General features: G+C 46.4%; 1 protein-coding gene across 5 annotated transcripts in view; it reads right to left on the minus strand.

The window, feature by feature from the left end:
• LOC306927101 (uncharacterized protein C1orf21 homolog) overlaps window positions 1-17,212 on the minus strand; it is a 47,096-nt gene that overhangs the window by 16,571 nt on the left and 13,313 nt on the right. For 3 of the 5 annotated variants that reach the window (XM_079506755.1, XM_079506754.1, XM_079506756.1), the window contains one exon: window positions 11,309-11,444. In XM_079506755.1, the coding sequence (XP_079362881.1) occupies window positions 11,309-11,399 (91 nt within the window). In that variant the 5' untranslated portion in view covers window positions 11,400-11,444. The remainder of the gene's footprint in view (window positions 1-11,308; window positions 11,445-17,212) is intronic. The other 2 variants (XM_079506758.1, XM_079506757.1) reach the window with 1 other exon arrangement.

Consider the following 17,212-nt stretch of genomic DNA (forward strand, 5'->3'; position numbering starts at 1 on the left):
GTGAAATGACAGTGGCAATTTCATCACCAACGCTCAGCGAGAGAGAGAGAGAGAGAGAGAGAGAGAGACAGACAGACAGACAGACAGACAGACAGACAGAGAGAGACAGAGAGAGAGAGAGAGAGAGATAGAGAGAGAGAGACAGAGAGAGACAGAGAGAGACAGAGAGAGAGAGAGAGAGACAGACAGACAGAGAGAGAGAGAGAGAGACAGAGAGACAGACAGAGAGAGAGAGAGACAGACACAGATGAAAGGAGAGTTCTATTTTGAGAAGCAGTGATTTTGTGATGTGGACATCTTTCACATCTCTGATTAGAGACTAGAGCACTGTGACGACCTTTAGGTGCTGACAGTTTACTGTGTGTGTGTGTGTGTGTGTGTGTGTGTGTGTGTGTGTGTGTGTCTCCTCCTAGTTCAGCTCATTTTCTGTGTATACAAACACAGAAAATGACTACTAGTGTCTTTGTGCATGGGAGTCATCCTCTTATAAAAGGACCACTTCACCCATTTTTTCAACCTTAACTTCATACTAGTCCTCACCCGGGAGATGTGAGCAAATCCCAAACTATATGCAGGGCTCTGGGCGGAACACTCATACAGTATGTCCAAAACTGTTACTTTTCAGGATTCAAATAAAGAAAATAGCTAAAGTACCAGATCAACAGGCTTGAGCTTGTGGATCTGCTCGTGTGTGACACTGCAGGATTATGATCAAAAACGTTAAAATATGGAGATAAGAGGTCTCCGCCCCGACAGCAACGATATGCATCGTTTAGCTGTGGAAGAGGAAGCACCGGTAATTTGATCCCGCTGGCCGAGTCTGACACAACCCGGTCATTTAGCGACCTGACATTGAATAGTTTAGCACAGTGGTCAAGGACCATGTCAAGGACCCCCAATTTGACACTAATTAGCCTGCGGACCCCCGTTTAAAAATAATATGCCAGGGACCCCCATAAGAGAAGATTTTTACGGCTCTAGCAGTGATTCTCAACCTGAGCCCCAGTTTGACATGGACTAGTCCCCCATTTATTTTTATTTTATTGTTTTTTTATTTTTTATCCGACAATTTTGCAACCCATTTTTTCACCCAGTGTCAATTATCTAATGTAATCCTGGGCGCTACACTTCCTCTGCCAACCTGGGGGGGCAGAAGACTGACTGCCTCCTGCCTCATGCTTCCTTCTATGCATGAGGAGTCCAAGCTGCTTCTTTTCACCTGACAGGGGAGAGTTTCCCCAGACGGACGTAGCGCGTGGAAGGAACACGTTATTCCGACCAGTTCCTTTCCCCTCCATCAGGTGCCCCGGCTGGCCAGGGGGAGGTAGTTTAGAGACCAGGATTACTGCATGTTTTTGTGAGGGCACCTACACGGGGAGAACATGCAAACTCCTACAGTACGAACCACCATTTAATGACATTACTATCTCTGGGACCCCCAATTTATATTGTAAAATCAATGATAATTTAACTCTCTGAGTTACAGACCCATAAGGGTCCATTTGTGGTTCCAAACTATCATTTAAAGGGGGACCCCCTGGAACTCCCTCAGGGACCCCTGGGGGTCCCCGGACCCCACTTTGGGAACCACTGGTTTAGCACGACCATGAGGTTCAAGGTTCAACTTTATTGTCAACAATACCAGTTACAGGGTAAAAGGCACGTGAAATTCATTGTGCGTTAAAAGACCATACAACAGCTACAGTCTAGTGTCAAATAATCTGTATAAAGAACTAAGTGCAGGTTAAAACTAACATCTCTAAACACAACTACTGAAAGTGCAAGATCTCAGGTGCAAAAATGCAGAAGACCTTAGACATATGGCCATATAGTCCGGGCCTTGTAGTGTTCAGTGTCTGTTCATGAGTCTGATCATGAGAAGTCCATGTTGACGTTCTCTGGGGCTTAACTAGTTCTAGTGCTAATAACACGGCGTGGTGGCGCGTGTCAATAAGCGCTGCGTGCGAGGAGCGTCGTGGGGTCATATGGTTCGTCTCTGTCGGGTGGAAAAACCTCATTAGGTGCAAAACTGGTATTATTCACGATTCAAAAGCATCAAAAATAGCAGATCTGCAAGTTCGAAACGCGCCGCATCAGATCTGGTATTTTTGATGCTTTTGCGTGACGCTGTGGTACGATCAAAGTAGGACATTAGTTTACAAAAAAGCACAAAAAGTTGGAACATAGACATAAGGGTTTCTGCCCTACACCAATGATATAGTGAATCATGCAGATTAGTCATATACAGTATTACGCACGTTATGCTCTTCTCTCTATATCTTTTATTAACTGCATTGATGACCCCAACCTGCACAACAAATCATTTCACCCACCTCACATGTAATGTAATGTGACAAAGTATGTATTCTGATTCGGATATACTGTAGCCCCAAAGCCAAAAGGTAGCTCCACCCACCCGCCGGCTACAGATCATATAGCCTGCGGACTCGTGCGGGAGACTGTAACCGTGACAACAGAGCCCATAGGCCGTGGCCGCGCGATGTATGCATAAACACTGCTGCAAACAGTGTGACAGAGTTCTCAAAAACATTAATGAACAGCTTCCATTTGGTGGAAGGTGAAAAACGGGCTTCGGCACTATTTATATTAGAGCATGGGTGTGCCACCAAAACACACATATCAGCGACAACAGCGTCAATTTATTTACGAGTTAAAACCTGTTTGCAGTTTGTAACCGTCTTCTAAATTCTCTCTTGAGAAATATGAAGACCTACTGTAGATAGTGAAGATCTGCACATCTGTGAAACGACAGTAGATCTGTCCTGATCTGCACATATGTAGCGAGTGTGACGGCAGCACAAAAGTTCCACGTTCAAGAGCTTCTTTGCCGGTCGGAGAGAAAGGGAAGAGAAGAGAGTGAACTGAATGATTGCTGTACGCAACGTACAACAGTCTGAGCGTGCGTGCGTTCTTTGGCACATCCCTCGTTTCATGTGGGTCGCTGCGATTAAAATGATTAATAATTGTGGTGGAGTTCATAGAGACTTGACGCTTCCAATTCTCCCACACAAAGTGAACAAGTGGCCAACTTTGACACGTGTCAGATGTGCGTGTCAATGGCGGCTTCAGCGTGTCAGAGTCTTTACACTCAGTGTGTAGACTCACTCACAGCTCTAGCGAGCCTGTCTGTTCTTCCTGCTGTCCATCACTCGCTCTGACATCCCTGCAAGCTGCTCTGGCCATAAGCCCTCACTGTACACGACGTGCTCGCACGCACACGCACACACACACGCACACACACCGCTGAGGGGATAACACACAATCAGATGTTTGTGTAGAACGTATGCTTCGTACACAAAACACACTGAAAACAATAAGGCCAGCGACCTAACCCTCAGCTGACCTATAAACACAGTGACACGTCACACTAGAGGTGTTGGGAAAGCAACAGTGACCCCCGGGTTACACGGGATTACGGATTACATGACACTATTATGTGCACACGCACAGAAACGGCAAAACAGAAAACCTGGGGTTGGCCAAGATAAACAGTGAAACTGTATCACATCTGTTTAACTGAACCAAACATGTGCCCCCCCCACCCCCTCCCCCACCCCCCCGTGGGTGCATTAGACAGAACACACAGTCACACACGCGCAGTTTCCACACTTTCACTACCGTGATGATTCACGTAGACATCCAAAACATGCTGTTGTGGAAGTGTTGCTATTTTTCTCTTTACAGACTCCAGTGTTTTTGAAAGGCAGTTCGGCCTTTCCGGCCATTGTGCGAGAGCGACTAAAGGGGGTGGGGCGTTGTGTGTGTGTGGAGGTGTGTCTGACACACACACACACACACACACACACACACACACACACACACACACACACACACACACACACACACACACACACACACACACACACACACACACACACACACACACACACACACACACACACACACACACACACACACACACACACACACACACACACACACACACACAAGTGTATGGGAGCAGCTCTCCAGCTCTCTACGGCTACACGCACACAGTGACTCACACAATACAACAACACGCAAACACAAGACGCAGGCGTGCACCCCCACCACACACACACACACACACACAAGTTAAGCAGTCTGACTGTCTGTCTGATACAAGGGGCAGAGAACACCTTTCCAGATTCCACCACTCTTTCACAAGAAATACACAGGTAAAGAAACTGAGCCAGCTAGTGTGTGTCCACGTGCGACTGTGCACGTGCGTGTGTGTGTGTGTGTGTGTGTGCGCGTGGTGGGCTGAATACATGAATGGCAAAAAAGCAATTTCCACCGCAGTTGAACTTTGGAGGAGCACTGGTGGAATATAAAGCTTCTAAAGAGAGATGAGATGTGACAGCGCCAGGGAGTATCGGAAGATTATGCCTCCCGACTTTATGGAATGGGTAATGGAAGGAGGGGCTTTTCAGAGTAAAATTTGCCCAATCTGCTTGGCACTCCTTTGAAACCCAGTCTTGAATTGATACCGTCCAAATGGCCCCACCCTGTCTTTGCATTGGTTCTGTGAAGCTTTCCGTTTTATTTCCACCCAGTTTTAGCCATAGAGTATATAAAAGGATAGAGACTGAACTGGCGCGAAGCTCCGCCCCCCCAGCTATTCATGTCAGTGGAAGTTGCTCAGTGGCGTTTTGAAGCACCCGGAAGACTGCCGGAAGTCCCTCCTCCGGACCTCAAATTTGAGGGGTGACGTTGGAGTGATGGTCCTACGTCACGACACAATGTTAAAGCCAAGCTGCACAGGGTTTCCCGGTCATGAATCCACGGGTCCGCCTGTAGTCCCTCCTCCTACCACTAGGGCCGAGCGCCTCAACGTTGAATAGCCTCACTGGCCCCTTGGTTTTAGCCCATTGATTGACTGAATACTTTGATTGAACAATTTGCAAAAAGCACAGTGGGTACAGTTTTACAATAATGCAAAAAAGGATAGCACATTAAACAGATCCTCTCTCACAGTTCGAGTTATAGCCTGTCCATCCTTCCTGTTGTCCATCACTCTCTCTGACATCCCTGTAGTCAGCTCTGGCCATAAGCCCTTGCTGTACATGACATTCACGCACACATCGCACTCACGCACGCACGCACGCACGCGGAGATCTCTGATCATACGGCCAAGCAAGATGAGGATGAGGTCAACAGTCCTCCTGAACACATGCACAGTTGCACACCATGAGTTGGGACAGTGTCACACTGTCACGGTATCGCAGTATACCAGGCTGTTTAGAAAAAGGAATGCCTTTGAACACCATCAAAATACACACGCTCATATTTCCATGATTGATTGACTGGCCAGGGGGAGGTAGTTTAGAGACCAGGATTACTGCATGTTTTTTGTGAAGGTACCTATCCTAGGGGACATGGGGAGAACATGCAAACTCCACACAGAAAGGCACTTTCGCACATTCTGCCTCGGGTATGGGCACTGATGACGCGGAGGAGAGAACACGCCCCCAGTGACCACATCGTCCCCAGTGGGAATCAAACCCAGGACCTTCTAGCTTGAGGCGACAGGACCACCGTGCCCCCAACAAGTGTCCTCTAAGCAAGGTACAGTAATCTGAATCTGTGGAAAGAGGACCCTAAAAGCAGCAATACTTGTAGGCTGTGGGTAAGAAGTAGGTTAACATTATTGAGTGGTGTAAACCACTCCTACGACTGGCTTTGTTAGTTTACGTGTCTGTCTGTCTGTCTGTCTGTCTGTCTGTTCGTACCAAAAAATGAGCATGGTTGCTACGGTCACCCAGTTCACCCGGGTGTGATTTCATTACGTCAGACATTACGTCAGATCAGAGCTGATCAGGCTATATAAGACCTTACACCACTCAGTTCACACGGGTGTGATTTTTATATTAGACGCACAGCATTGGTAAATGGTAAATGGTGCATTTATATAGCGCCTTTATCCAAGGCGCTTTACATAGATTGTGCATTACATTCACCCATTCACACACACATTCACACACCGATTGCGGCGGAAGCCATGCAAGGTACCAACCAGCACATCGGGAGCAATTTGGGGTTCAGTGTCTTGCCCAAGGACACTTCGACATGTAGCCAGGAGGAGCCGGGATTCGAACCGCCAACCCATGGATCATTGGACGACCTGCTCTACCTCTTGAGCCACAGTCGCCCCCAGTCGCATTGTAGGTTTATACAACATCCATATCCAGCAGCTGAGCTTTTATGTTTTGGTTTTTGTTGTTGTTAGGAAGACACTATATAGACACTATACTGGCCAAGGCACCAACCCATACCCACACTTTTCATTTCAAATTTATTTGTATCAGGGACCATGACAAAATACATTCATCTCAAGCAAAGAGAAAAGATGCATTGTACCCAGAAGTATCCATATACTGGTTCATTTCCATCTGCATAGACAGGTGAAAGAAAATAACAAATACATAACAGTGCAAGCAAAACTTCTACACATCTGCACAGAAGGCGCACACACACGCACGCACGCACGCACGCACGCACGCACGCACGCACGCGCGAGAGAGAGAGAGAGAGAGAGAGGGAGAGAGGAGGGTGGGGGTGCAGGAAGGACACAAGGCCATGACCTAATGTTGTGCCTGGAGACAAGAGGAAGAGAGCGAGTGGAGAGAGGGAACACTGGGAGTTAGAGAGAGAACGGAAGGGAAGTGGAGGGGGAGATACACAACAAGAAGAGGGGGGTGCAAAGCCTTGAGCAGGGTACAGGAAGAGGACATGTACATTTAGAGAGAGAGGGGGGGGGGGGGGGGGGGGAGAGAGAGAGAGAGAGAGAGAGAGAGAGAGAGAGAGAGAGAGAGAGAGAGAGGGAGGGAGGGAGAGAGAGAGAGAGAGAGGAGAGCGAGACAGCCTCAGTACACATCATCCTCATTTATTTTCCTCTGAAGGAACACATTCCTCTCCTCCTACCATTTTTCTCCCATCTATTGCCCCATTCTGTTGTTCCTTAACACTTAGCATCCTCGCATCCCGTTTCTGGGCATGTCGACATAGGCAAACATTCGACTAAAGATAGCAAACTCACAAGCTCGCCACGCCGATGCCTGGTGACGTGAAGGAAAGTGAGGGACGCTCTTATCGTTATACATATATATTTTGTCTAGAGGGAGAGAATTAGGGGTCAAAGGACAGACCCCTGGGGGAGTGGGACCCCAGTGGACCATAAGTATATAGGGTTTAAGGACAGACCCCTGGGGGAGTGGGACCCCAGTGGACCTTAAGTATATAGGGTTTAAGTAAGTAAAGAAAAGAGAAGAGAAACAAGATACGTAGTGAGAAGAGAGGGAGGGGTGGAGGGAGAGACTGGGATGGACAGACAGAGGGAGGGGTGGAGGGAGAGACTGGGATGGACGGATGGACAGACAGAGGGAGGGGTGGAGGGAGAGACTGGGATGGACGGATGGACAGACAGAGGGAGGGGTGGAGGGAGAGACTGGGATGGACGGATGGACAGACAGAGGGAGGGGTGGAGGGAGAGACTGGGATGGACGGATGGACAGACAGAGAGGGAGGGGTGGAGGGAGAGACTGGGATGGACGGATGGACAGACAGAGAGGGAGGGGTGGAGGGAGAGACTGGGATGGACGGATGGACAGACAGAGGGAGGGGTGGAGGGAGAGACTGGGATGGACGGATGGACAGACAGAGGGAGGGGTGGAGGGAGAGACTGGGATGGACGGATGGACAGACAGAGAGGGAGGGGTGGAGGGAGAGACTGGGATGGACGGATGGACAGACAGAGGGAGGGGTGGAGGGAGAGACTGGGATGGACGGATGGACAGACAGAGAGGGAGGGGTGGAGGGAGAGACTGGGATGGACGGATGGACAGACAGAGAGGGAGGGGTGGAGGGAGAGACTGGGATGGACGGATGGACAGACAGAGGGAGGGGTGGAGGGAGAGACTGGGATGGACGGATGGACAGACAGAGGGAGGGGTGGAGGGAGAGACTGGGATGGACGGATGGACAGACAGACAGAGGGGAAAAGACAACACCAACAAGGGAACATATTAAAGAGGGAGTCAGGCTACACGAGAGGGCATGAGAGTCCAAAAAAGCACAAAAGGTCAGAGGAAGGGAGAGATGACTGACAGGACAAACATGACAGATTGACAGACAGAGAACCTCCAGTATGTGCCAGTATGTACCAGAGTGTTGCACCTAATTCTTAATCTGTTAATCCCTCTGGGCCTCATCCACTCCTCTCTTTCTCTCTCTCTCTGCAACTGCATATCAAAGCTACCCGGACAGCTATAATTGATGCTGCTAACTAGATCCACATTCTCAACATTATGCTCTGCCTCTTTCACTACAACTCACTTATTCTCTTTCGCTGTATTCTATGGTGACACACTGTAAAATCCTCAGTGATAAATGTATCCATTTTAACTGAGGGTGTACAGATTATCCCTTATGGCGGTGGTTCTGAACCTTTTCAGACCGCGACCCCCTCAAAATAATCCTATTAGAACTGGGGAACCTCCACCCTGTCAAGCATTTGGAATTGTAGGAGTTGGGGAATTCAAATGTATTTTGTTGGACTCTGTTCCACAATTAGCCCTTCGCTAAGTCCCTCCCCAACCCATCCTTGTCCAATAGGCACGTTAGCAGCGAGGAGACAGGGCAAGATCGATCATTTCAGTAGCAAGTGCATCAAAATGTCTTCTAAATCTAGTCAACCAAGCCTGCAGTAGGCTATGCACTGGATACATTTGCATGACATCAAATAAACTAGAAATACGAGGAAATGACAGAGGGAGAAATCAACTTTTAACGAACACCCGACAGGAGTTTTCATATTGCATGGTAAGACTACGGTCATTGTTGCCATTGTTACCATCACCTGGGTGAGTCAGTCGTTTAACTTTCAACGTTAAGCCGTGTAAATGTTCAACAACACAGCCATGCAAAATAACATTGACAGCTACAGTATGAGGTGACGAAAGCTTGACCTGCATAGCAACAGTTGCTAAACTATTTGGATTGGCTTTTTGGGGTGGGATTTAGCGAAAGGCTAATTTGGCCAATGCTTGACCATTTTTTATAGTATAGTTTGTTGATCACTGTTGATGCAGTAATGGTCCTTCTCTTTTCTTATTTTTTGTTGAGGTATTAAAAGGGTCTTAAATTGTCACTTCACTGTCATCTGGGGACCCCCAAAAACCATGTGGCGACTCCCCTGGGGGTCCCAACCCGCAGGTTGAGAACCACTGCCTTACGGGTTCATTTGGGTACAATCTCAATGCCCTGAAACACTGAAAGCGTCAGACCGCTTGCATCCTCATCAAACCCACCTATTGTTTACGATGGCTATAGCCACACTGGAGGTATCAAGTGCCTGTTGTCACATCTATCTTTCAGAGCACTGTTGGAGCGTTGACATGCGGGCAAAACACAAGGTGAATACATGGGCGATATTGTCAGGAAGGTGGCTCTGTCAGTCACCCATATTTGATAGTCTGTTTCTGGCGAATCAGTCAGTTGATGCTTCATATCCATCTCGCTCTGGATTAAGAGCGTCTGCTAAATGCCTAAATTGTAAATTGTAAATTGTATCCATACGAGGAAAACCGCCATGCTCATTAGATTCTTTTTGGAACACAGTTATTATTTGACCCAATATAAAACGAGTCTGTGGAAATTCAGAATGTGACCCACATAGGATACGTAAATTATGTCAGACTTCCCGTTCTAAAGTCTCTTTTGTGGAACATAAATCCATCGGCAGATAATCCAGAAAGATAAAAAGTGGTTCCAGTTCAGGAGAGTCAGAGTGCATGCAGAACAGAGAGAACTGACCGGGTCCGAAAGACCCGTTACACCCGTGGTGTGTCCAATCCTATATTATGCTTATTTTCACTGTGACTGTGATTATGAGACTGAAGTGAACACTGAACACTGAACGTCAGCATCACCCCCGCCTCTACAAAGGAGCGCTGAAAATAGCCGATCTACAAGAAGCTTGCAATGCGTCGCATGGTTAAGTACAGTTTGCACAGCACAATGCAGATTCAGAACAGAACTACATTTTCACGGACTTTCGTCTTATTATACTTATGTATGCTTATTTTCACCGTGACTGTGAAACACTGAAGATTTTCCCGTCTTCTGCATGTCGTAAGTAAGCAGTGAGTCACACTTTGTGCATTTAGCAGCACCAACATTGTTACCGTCTGCGTCGACAATGACAACAAAACTGTCCCAGACATCAGACTTCCCTTTAGGAGAAGTCCGATGTGATTACAGAAGTGCTGTAATCATTTGCTCGTAGTTTGCGTTTCACCGGTTTCACCTTGCTCAAGAAGGGGGCCGCCAGCCATGATGATGTTCGTGTTAGTGTTCGTGTTGTTACTGTGACTGCGCGCACACACTGTGGGCACGTTCGGAAATAGCGCACTGGGCGCACTGTGCAATGCAAACTAATAGGAGAGTGTGCTCCGGTGCGGTATTTCCGAACGCGCCCACACCCACCACCAGTGGATACGTTCCATTTCCAAATCCTCAAGGTGTGTATTTTAGAACATAATCATTACAACGCAGTTGAACGCACGCATAACCATAATATGTCTATTTTCAAAACCTATTTTTAAAGTTGAAAGGTTTAATATTATAATAAAGCTCGGGTCCTGCACGGGCATTTCGGGTATTCTGCATTTCAGATGCCCGGAACGAGGCCCGCAGCTTTGAAATGGAACCGACCCGTTCCCCGACGGCATGTCAATATTTTGCACCCGAACCGGCTCGGTTCTCGGGTATTCGGGTCCGGGTGGACCCGTGCTGCCCTCTAGGTTGTACATCTGCTATTTTTGAACATTTTTTAAATTCCCCCACCTTAGTTCAGTGTGATGAAGTGACCGAACTTGACGCTGCGAGCGCCACTCTGGTGCTTTTTTCAGTGTGTCAGGGCCTTCAGAGTTAAGTGAACACTGAGGATTTTACTGTGCACATCCCACTTGCCCTCGTATTCCCTCACACTCTCCAGTTCCATGCACCAGAGGTGATGATAACAAGGGACACTAAAGGACACGCAGCGCAGCGGCACCACACTGCTGGGCTGGGTACGGCCCCGTTATCCCGGGGTAGACCCAGGGTCAGCGTTGATGGCTGCCATAAAAAACTGCGGTATTGACAATAAACACCTGGTATGGAGAACTTAACACTCTGCCAAAGGGTTATGTCCTGCAATAAAAATAAATAAAAAAACATAATACAAGATAAATGACTTCACACAGCAGTTGAGCCATGTGTGTGTGTGTGCACGTTACAGTGGGTATGTGCACGGACACAAACTGACCGGTGAAGAGGTCCCCGTTGCTGTAGGCCTTACCGCGTCCCTCTTCATCGTTGGGCACGGCAGACACCTGCTTGGCTGAGGTACAGCCCATGGCCTCACTCTCTGGAACCTCTCCTCAGCAGCATCGCACTCTCACCTGGGAGAGAGAGAGAGCGAGATGAGGGTCATGATGAAGGACTATGTTTAAAATGTTTCCCAGTGGAGAGAGAAGAGTTGTTTATTATATTATATCGTCTGTCAGGCAGAAACATTTAACTGCCCTACTTGATCATACTACAGTGTCACACAAAAGCTTTGTGTCACAGTCGAGCTTGTAGATCTGCTACTTTTGAATTTTGAATTTGAAATCCTGAAAAGTTAACAGTTTTGGACATTAGGTAAGGTTTCCACCCTAAAGAGACGATTCATTATTCATTAAGTCAACCTTTATTTAAATTCTCGGAGAGACCATTGAGGGAACCCCTCATTTACAATGATGCAGAGATTACATACAAAAAAACAGTAATACAACAACAATATTAGTTACAACAAACCGTTAATACAATTATATATTCAGCAATCAGTTAAAACAGCAACATACAGGTGATGGACGGTTATTGAGTAAATTCCAAAAATGACCAATTGATGCCAGGGTATTAAGTTTAAGTTCTTGTTGCAAGAGATTCCAAGAATCAGGTGCTGAAAGGTCCCTTTTGCCAAGTTCAGAGTTGGCAAAAGGGACCAGAAGGCCTAGCCTATTATAAAATACTTAATCAAGCTGCCTTCTGTATTTTGGGCAGGTCATTATTCAAGAAAAACATTTGATTTTATTTGACAGGGTTGTGACACAAATGTGTGGTTGTAGATCGGGCTATGTTTGCGAAAGACCACAGTACAGCTACCGGTACCAGTATGAAATAGGCCAGGGATTAACTAGGGATTAAGTGTGCAAGAAACATAAAAAGATAAAGAATACAAAACAGAATGTAGTCCGTTTAAACAAGTCTTATAAAAGTGTGCTTTAAACAAGTCTTATAAAAGTGTACTTTAAAGAAGTGATTCAAAAAGGGAACACTGATCTTGCTAGCCTGATCTACTCAGGAAGGTCATTCCACAATCCCAGGGGCCCTGGATGGCAAAAGCCTGATTGTGTGTTTCCATGTGTTTGTCCCTCTTCGCTGCCCCTCTTCCCTTCAGACTCCAAACGCTGTCAGCATTGCCGTGTGAAGAACAACACTGCAGTCTCACCCTGAGCCAGCCGGCTGACACAGTGCTGTCAATGTCTCTCAGACACTGTCAGTCAATCACACGCACATACTATACATAGTCTTAGTGTCACTCACACAGTCAGGGCATACGCCTGTCACTGACAGAGTCCCACCAACTGGTGGAGTGGCGGTTACATAACGCCCTGCCACACATGAACAAATATTATAGACCAGTGCTTCTCAAAGTGGGGTCCGGGGACCCCCAGACCGCTCCTTTTTGACCCATTTTGACCTGAGATCAGATTCTAAAATTGTCTTCTACAACCTGACAATTTTATGAAAACGCTATGTTTCTATGTCAGTCGTTCTTCGATTTTTCAAAAATAGCAGACCTACAAGCTCATAGCGCGCCAGATCTGCTATTTTTCAATGGCTAAAGCATAACATAATGCTAACACCAAAAGGGGTTCCCGCCCAAAATGGGTTAAAAAAAACCACTCAATAGCCAACTCTTCAGGATAGCCCAATAAATAAATAAATAACGCACATCCTCCATTTCTTGGTGCCGAGCCAAACTGTAAAGACAGAATTATGAAAACAAAGCGCTTTGTTTTCACACAAACATGGAAATGGAGGTGTGTGCACTTCAAGAGCGTCTCGCCGCACATCACCATGAGGGGGTCTGGTTTGGAGGACAGGATGAAAACAAACGCCAGGGTAGGAAGACAAAGGTGATTTGAGGAGAAAGGGAAGAGCTAACTGAGGAGAAATAAAGGGAGAGAGAGAGAGAGAGAAGCCAGAGGGACAGAAAGAAAGAGGAACACAGAGAGACATGTCTGGGGCTTCTCTCCTCCTCCCACTTTCCTTAAATTTTCCTCGGAGCGTTTGAAGCTGACAGGAGGCTTGGGGTGCACCTCTGTGTTTAGGCTACTGCACGTGACTCCACCTTGTTTAACCTTGCACAAAGCACCAGGTGTGTGCACGGACTAATGGTTACTTGCAGTGTGTGTGTGTGTGCATCTGTGTGTGTGTGTGTGTGTGTGTGTGTGTGTGTGTGTCTGTGTGTGCGTGCACGTCGTCTGTGCACAATATGCATGCATGGATGGATGTTGTGTATGATTTACAATGTGCTTGTTAATGTTTAATTTGTGTTGGTGTTACAGTTTGCATAGTTAGTGTGTGTGTGTGTGTGTGTGTGTGTGGGGGGGGGGGTTATACGTTTGCTAGCTAGCATGACTGACTGAACTCATGCATGAGTTCTTGTCCTCTACCTCCTTATTAGGTTAAATAACATTAATCTGAGCGGAGCTTACACACATGATGTCTGCCAGAGTGAGAAGGGATTGTACCTGGAGACAGACGCACGCACACACACACGCACGCACGCACGCACGCACACACGCACGCACACCTTGCCAGCATAAATTTAGAGGCAGCTGGCAGGATCATCACATTTGTTTGTGTGCTCATGCACGGTGTCACCTGTGGCTTAAATGTGAGGCCTGGTCCAGAGTGCAGCTTATCAGTCAGTTCCAGGCAGTCAGGAACACCACTCACTAGTATTAAAGCTCTGGAACAACTCAATTATGGTGTGCACGCGCACGCGCACACACGCATGTGCAATGAAGGGGGGTGCATATTCTGTCCAAGGCATGTCTTCGAAACAGACAGGTTTCGTAGAGACAGACAGTGAAGAATTCTATTTATCGTATCCTAATCCTAGCGTTGACTTTGTGTACGTATTGTTCTTCCACTGTGTTCAGCGGAGCGGCACAGAGACAGCCAAGGAAAGAGAAACAAAGCAGAGAGAATGGTTGAAAGGCTGAGAGAAAGAATGATTCAAAGAAAAAAGGGAATCAGACAAAAGGGAGAGATAAAGGCAACAGTGCACTAGAATTTCTACCCCTTTTACAAACACCAAAGCAATGACCCAAGCGTTTGCTGTACGGTACCCATTGCTTTTTGGAATTGGAAGATAGTTGAAAATCACACATGGCTATTTGCCCAAATTATAATATGATTTAAAGACAGCATTTTGCATCTATTAAAACATTGTTTTAGCTTAGCATCTAGCAATATACCAGGTGTGGATTTAGGTGTTTTTAAAAAAAAAACACTGACCAATTATAAGTAATGTCAAAGTCTTAAACATAAGCACTCATTGTCTCCACCAGGCCGAAGTCATGGGGAGACAGTATGTTTTGCACTCCGTCCGTGTGTGTGTGTGTGCGTCCGTCCGTCCTTCCTTCCTTCCGTCCGTCTGTTACCAGCTAATCTCCGGCACCGTTGGCCCGATCCATGCCAAACTTTGCACACACACTCCCTGGATGCCAACGACGAACCTCTGCCCCAAATATTCCTCAACGGCCTGTTATAGCGCCACCATGAGACCGATTTAGGCAAAACACATTTCTGTAGATTACTCGTACACATTTTATCCATACATCACACAATTCGGTATACACTATCTCCATAGTCATGTGATCAACACGGATCTGCACCATTTCCCATCTTCCTTCCTGATTGGCTAAGATTCGCTTCCAAAGCTCACATGATTGGTCCGTTTCGAACAAAATGCCACAAATCACAAACACAGTGTGCAATTTCCGTGAAATTATACATTTCCACTAGGCTGAGGACGAGATGACACAATTTATTTTCCAAGCCAGCCTCATGGTGGCGCTATAACAGAGCAATTCCTGTTTTTACCTATAACTGCATCGTTCTGTGTACAACTTTGTATGCGCACTCCCTAGAGGAATGGAAAAACATTTTCCCTGCATCCCTCCACATCTGCCGGTTATAGCGCCACCATGAGGCCGATTTCTGCAAAACACATTGTTTATATTAGGCACAGATTTCATCCAAATCTTATGCAAATCGGTATACATGATCTCTGTAGTCATGTGATCAAGACGAGTCTGTTTGATTTCTCAGATTCTACACTGATTGGCTAAGATTGCCTTCCAAAGTCTTCAGGAGTGGCCCGTTTTGTACAAAATGCTGCACATGTCCTGCTCATCCAGAATTCTATCCTTGCTATGAGTGATCTGACTCTGCATTTCCTCAACACAATGAAGAAAATTGTTGCAAAAAACAAACAAACATGTTTATATCACTCCTAAACATTTTGCCAAACATCACACACATGTACTCCTATCCTCCTGGTGGAGACCTGTGCCCAGAAGGGCACTTTTTCTAGTTAGTCATAATTTTCATTTTGCATTCACTATGAATTTTAACTGTGATAAAAGAGGCTATAAAAAAGGTGAATGCCTCCAGCTGTAAATAAGCATGCACACACAGTCGCATAGAGTAATGTACAACAGTAACATATTTATGACTGGCAAAGGAAATTTAAACTGATGGGAAGATGTAATGGATTTATTTGACTTAATCTCCTACCTGGTTTACAGTCGAATCAGGCTCATTGATTTGATATTTATATTTCATGGGCAGTCAGGGGAGATGACGCTCTTATTCCATAGACTTATAGTAAATGTGCAGAATGTGAGTTAACCCAGTTATGTTTCATAAAAATCCCGGGTGATATGTGCCACCGAGTGGCGCGTTACGAGCTTGTAGGTCTGCTATTTTTGAAAAATCGTGAAAATATTTATTTCAGAAAACTGGAGGATTTAGAAGATTTTTTTTTAATTTCGAGGTCAGACCTAAATGGGTTAAATAAATCTTAGTGCCCTTGATGCATTTCCACTACAGAGCTCTCTATCTGCATGCCCGTCTTTGATCTATATGTTTATACCACACTGAATACAAGCAATACTACAGTAAAGGACCAATACATACTGTACGGTCCAGCCAGTCTTACAGCTATTGAGCAGAGAGAACATGCTAGAGCCAAGACAGACAGCTGCTAATTAGGTTATACATTTAGACTACACCTAAACAGTACTGGCTGTTTCTTGTCAAACCTGACTCAAAACTAACTGCACTGGGGCGCCCGCTGGCCAAGTGGTCCAGGCGCATGCCACATATCACCCGCTTCGACTGTTATCAATGGACAAGACCGCAGTTATCAGTTCGGATCAGTACGATTGTTTTCGACGAGTATGGGCATGCCTGTCGACTGGGAAAAAAAACGACAGGATTAAGGTTGGTGAACATGCGTTAATATTAGGACCGCGCTGCGACATGCTTGCGGTTAAGTTTAGGGGAGGGTATGAGGAGGCTTGTCGTTTTTAGTAGGCAGTAGACCAAAACGACAGGATTAAGGTTGGCGAACATGCGTTAATATTAGGACCGTGCTGCGACATGCTTGCGGTTAAGTTTAGGGGAGGGTATGAGGAGGCTTGTCATTTTCAGTAGGCTCCCAGTATGTCCAGTAGACCTGAATAGACCGATAAGATCGGTTAACGTGTCATCAACGCCAATCGCAGCCAGTAGGCTCCAGACGAGCCGACCGGCTAGATAAGATCGGCTTAATAAGTAACCTACTGGGAATTATCGGTTGATTTTCGGTCGAAACGGCTGCACATATAGGCTTTGGGCGTTGCGTGTTCGAGTCCCGTTCATGACGACCTTTGCTGCATTTCTCTCCCCCTCTCCCTCATTCCTGTCTATCTTCACTTGACACTATCAATAAAGGCAGAAAAGCCAAAAACAAATCTTTAACTGCACTACAATGCGGATAAACGGGGGCAGTGAATAAGGAACTTGGTGGTGTTGTTGTGTTGACCCGCAGGACAATGCGGCTCTA

The sequence above is a fragment of the Electrona antarctica genome (assembly GCF_951216825.1).
Source record: "Electrona antarctica genome assembly, chromosome: 7".
NCBI lineage: Eukaryota > Metazoa > Chordata > Actinopteri > Myctophiformes > Myctophidae > Electrona > Electrona antarctica.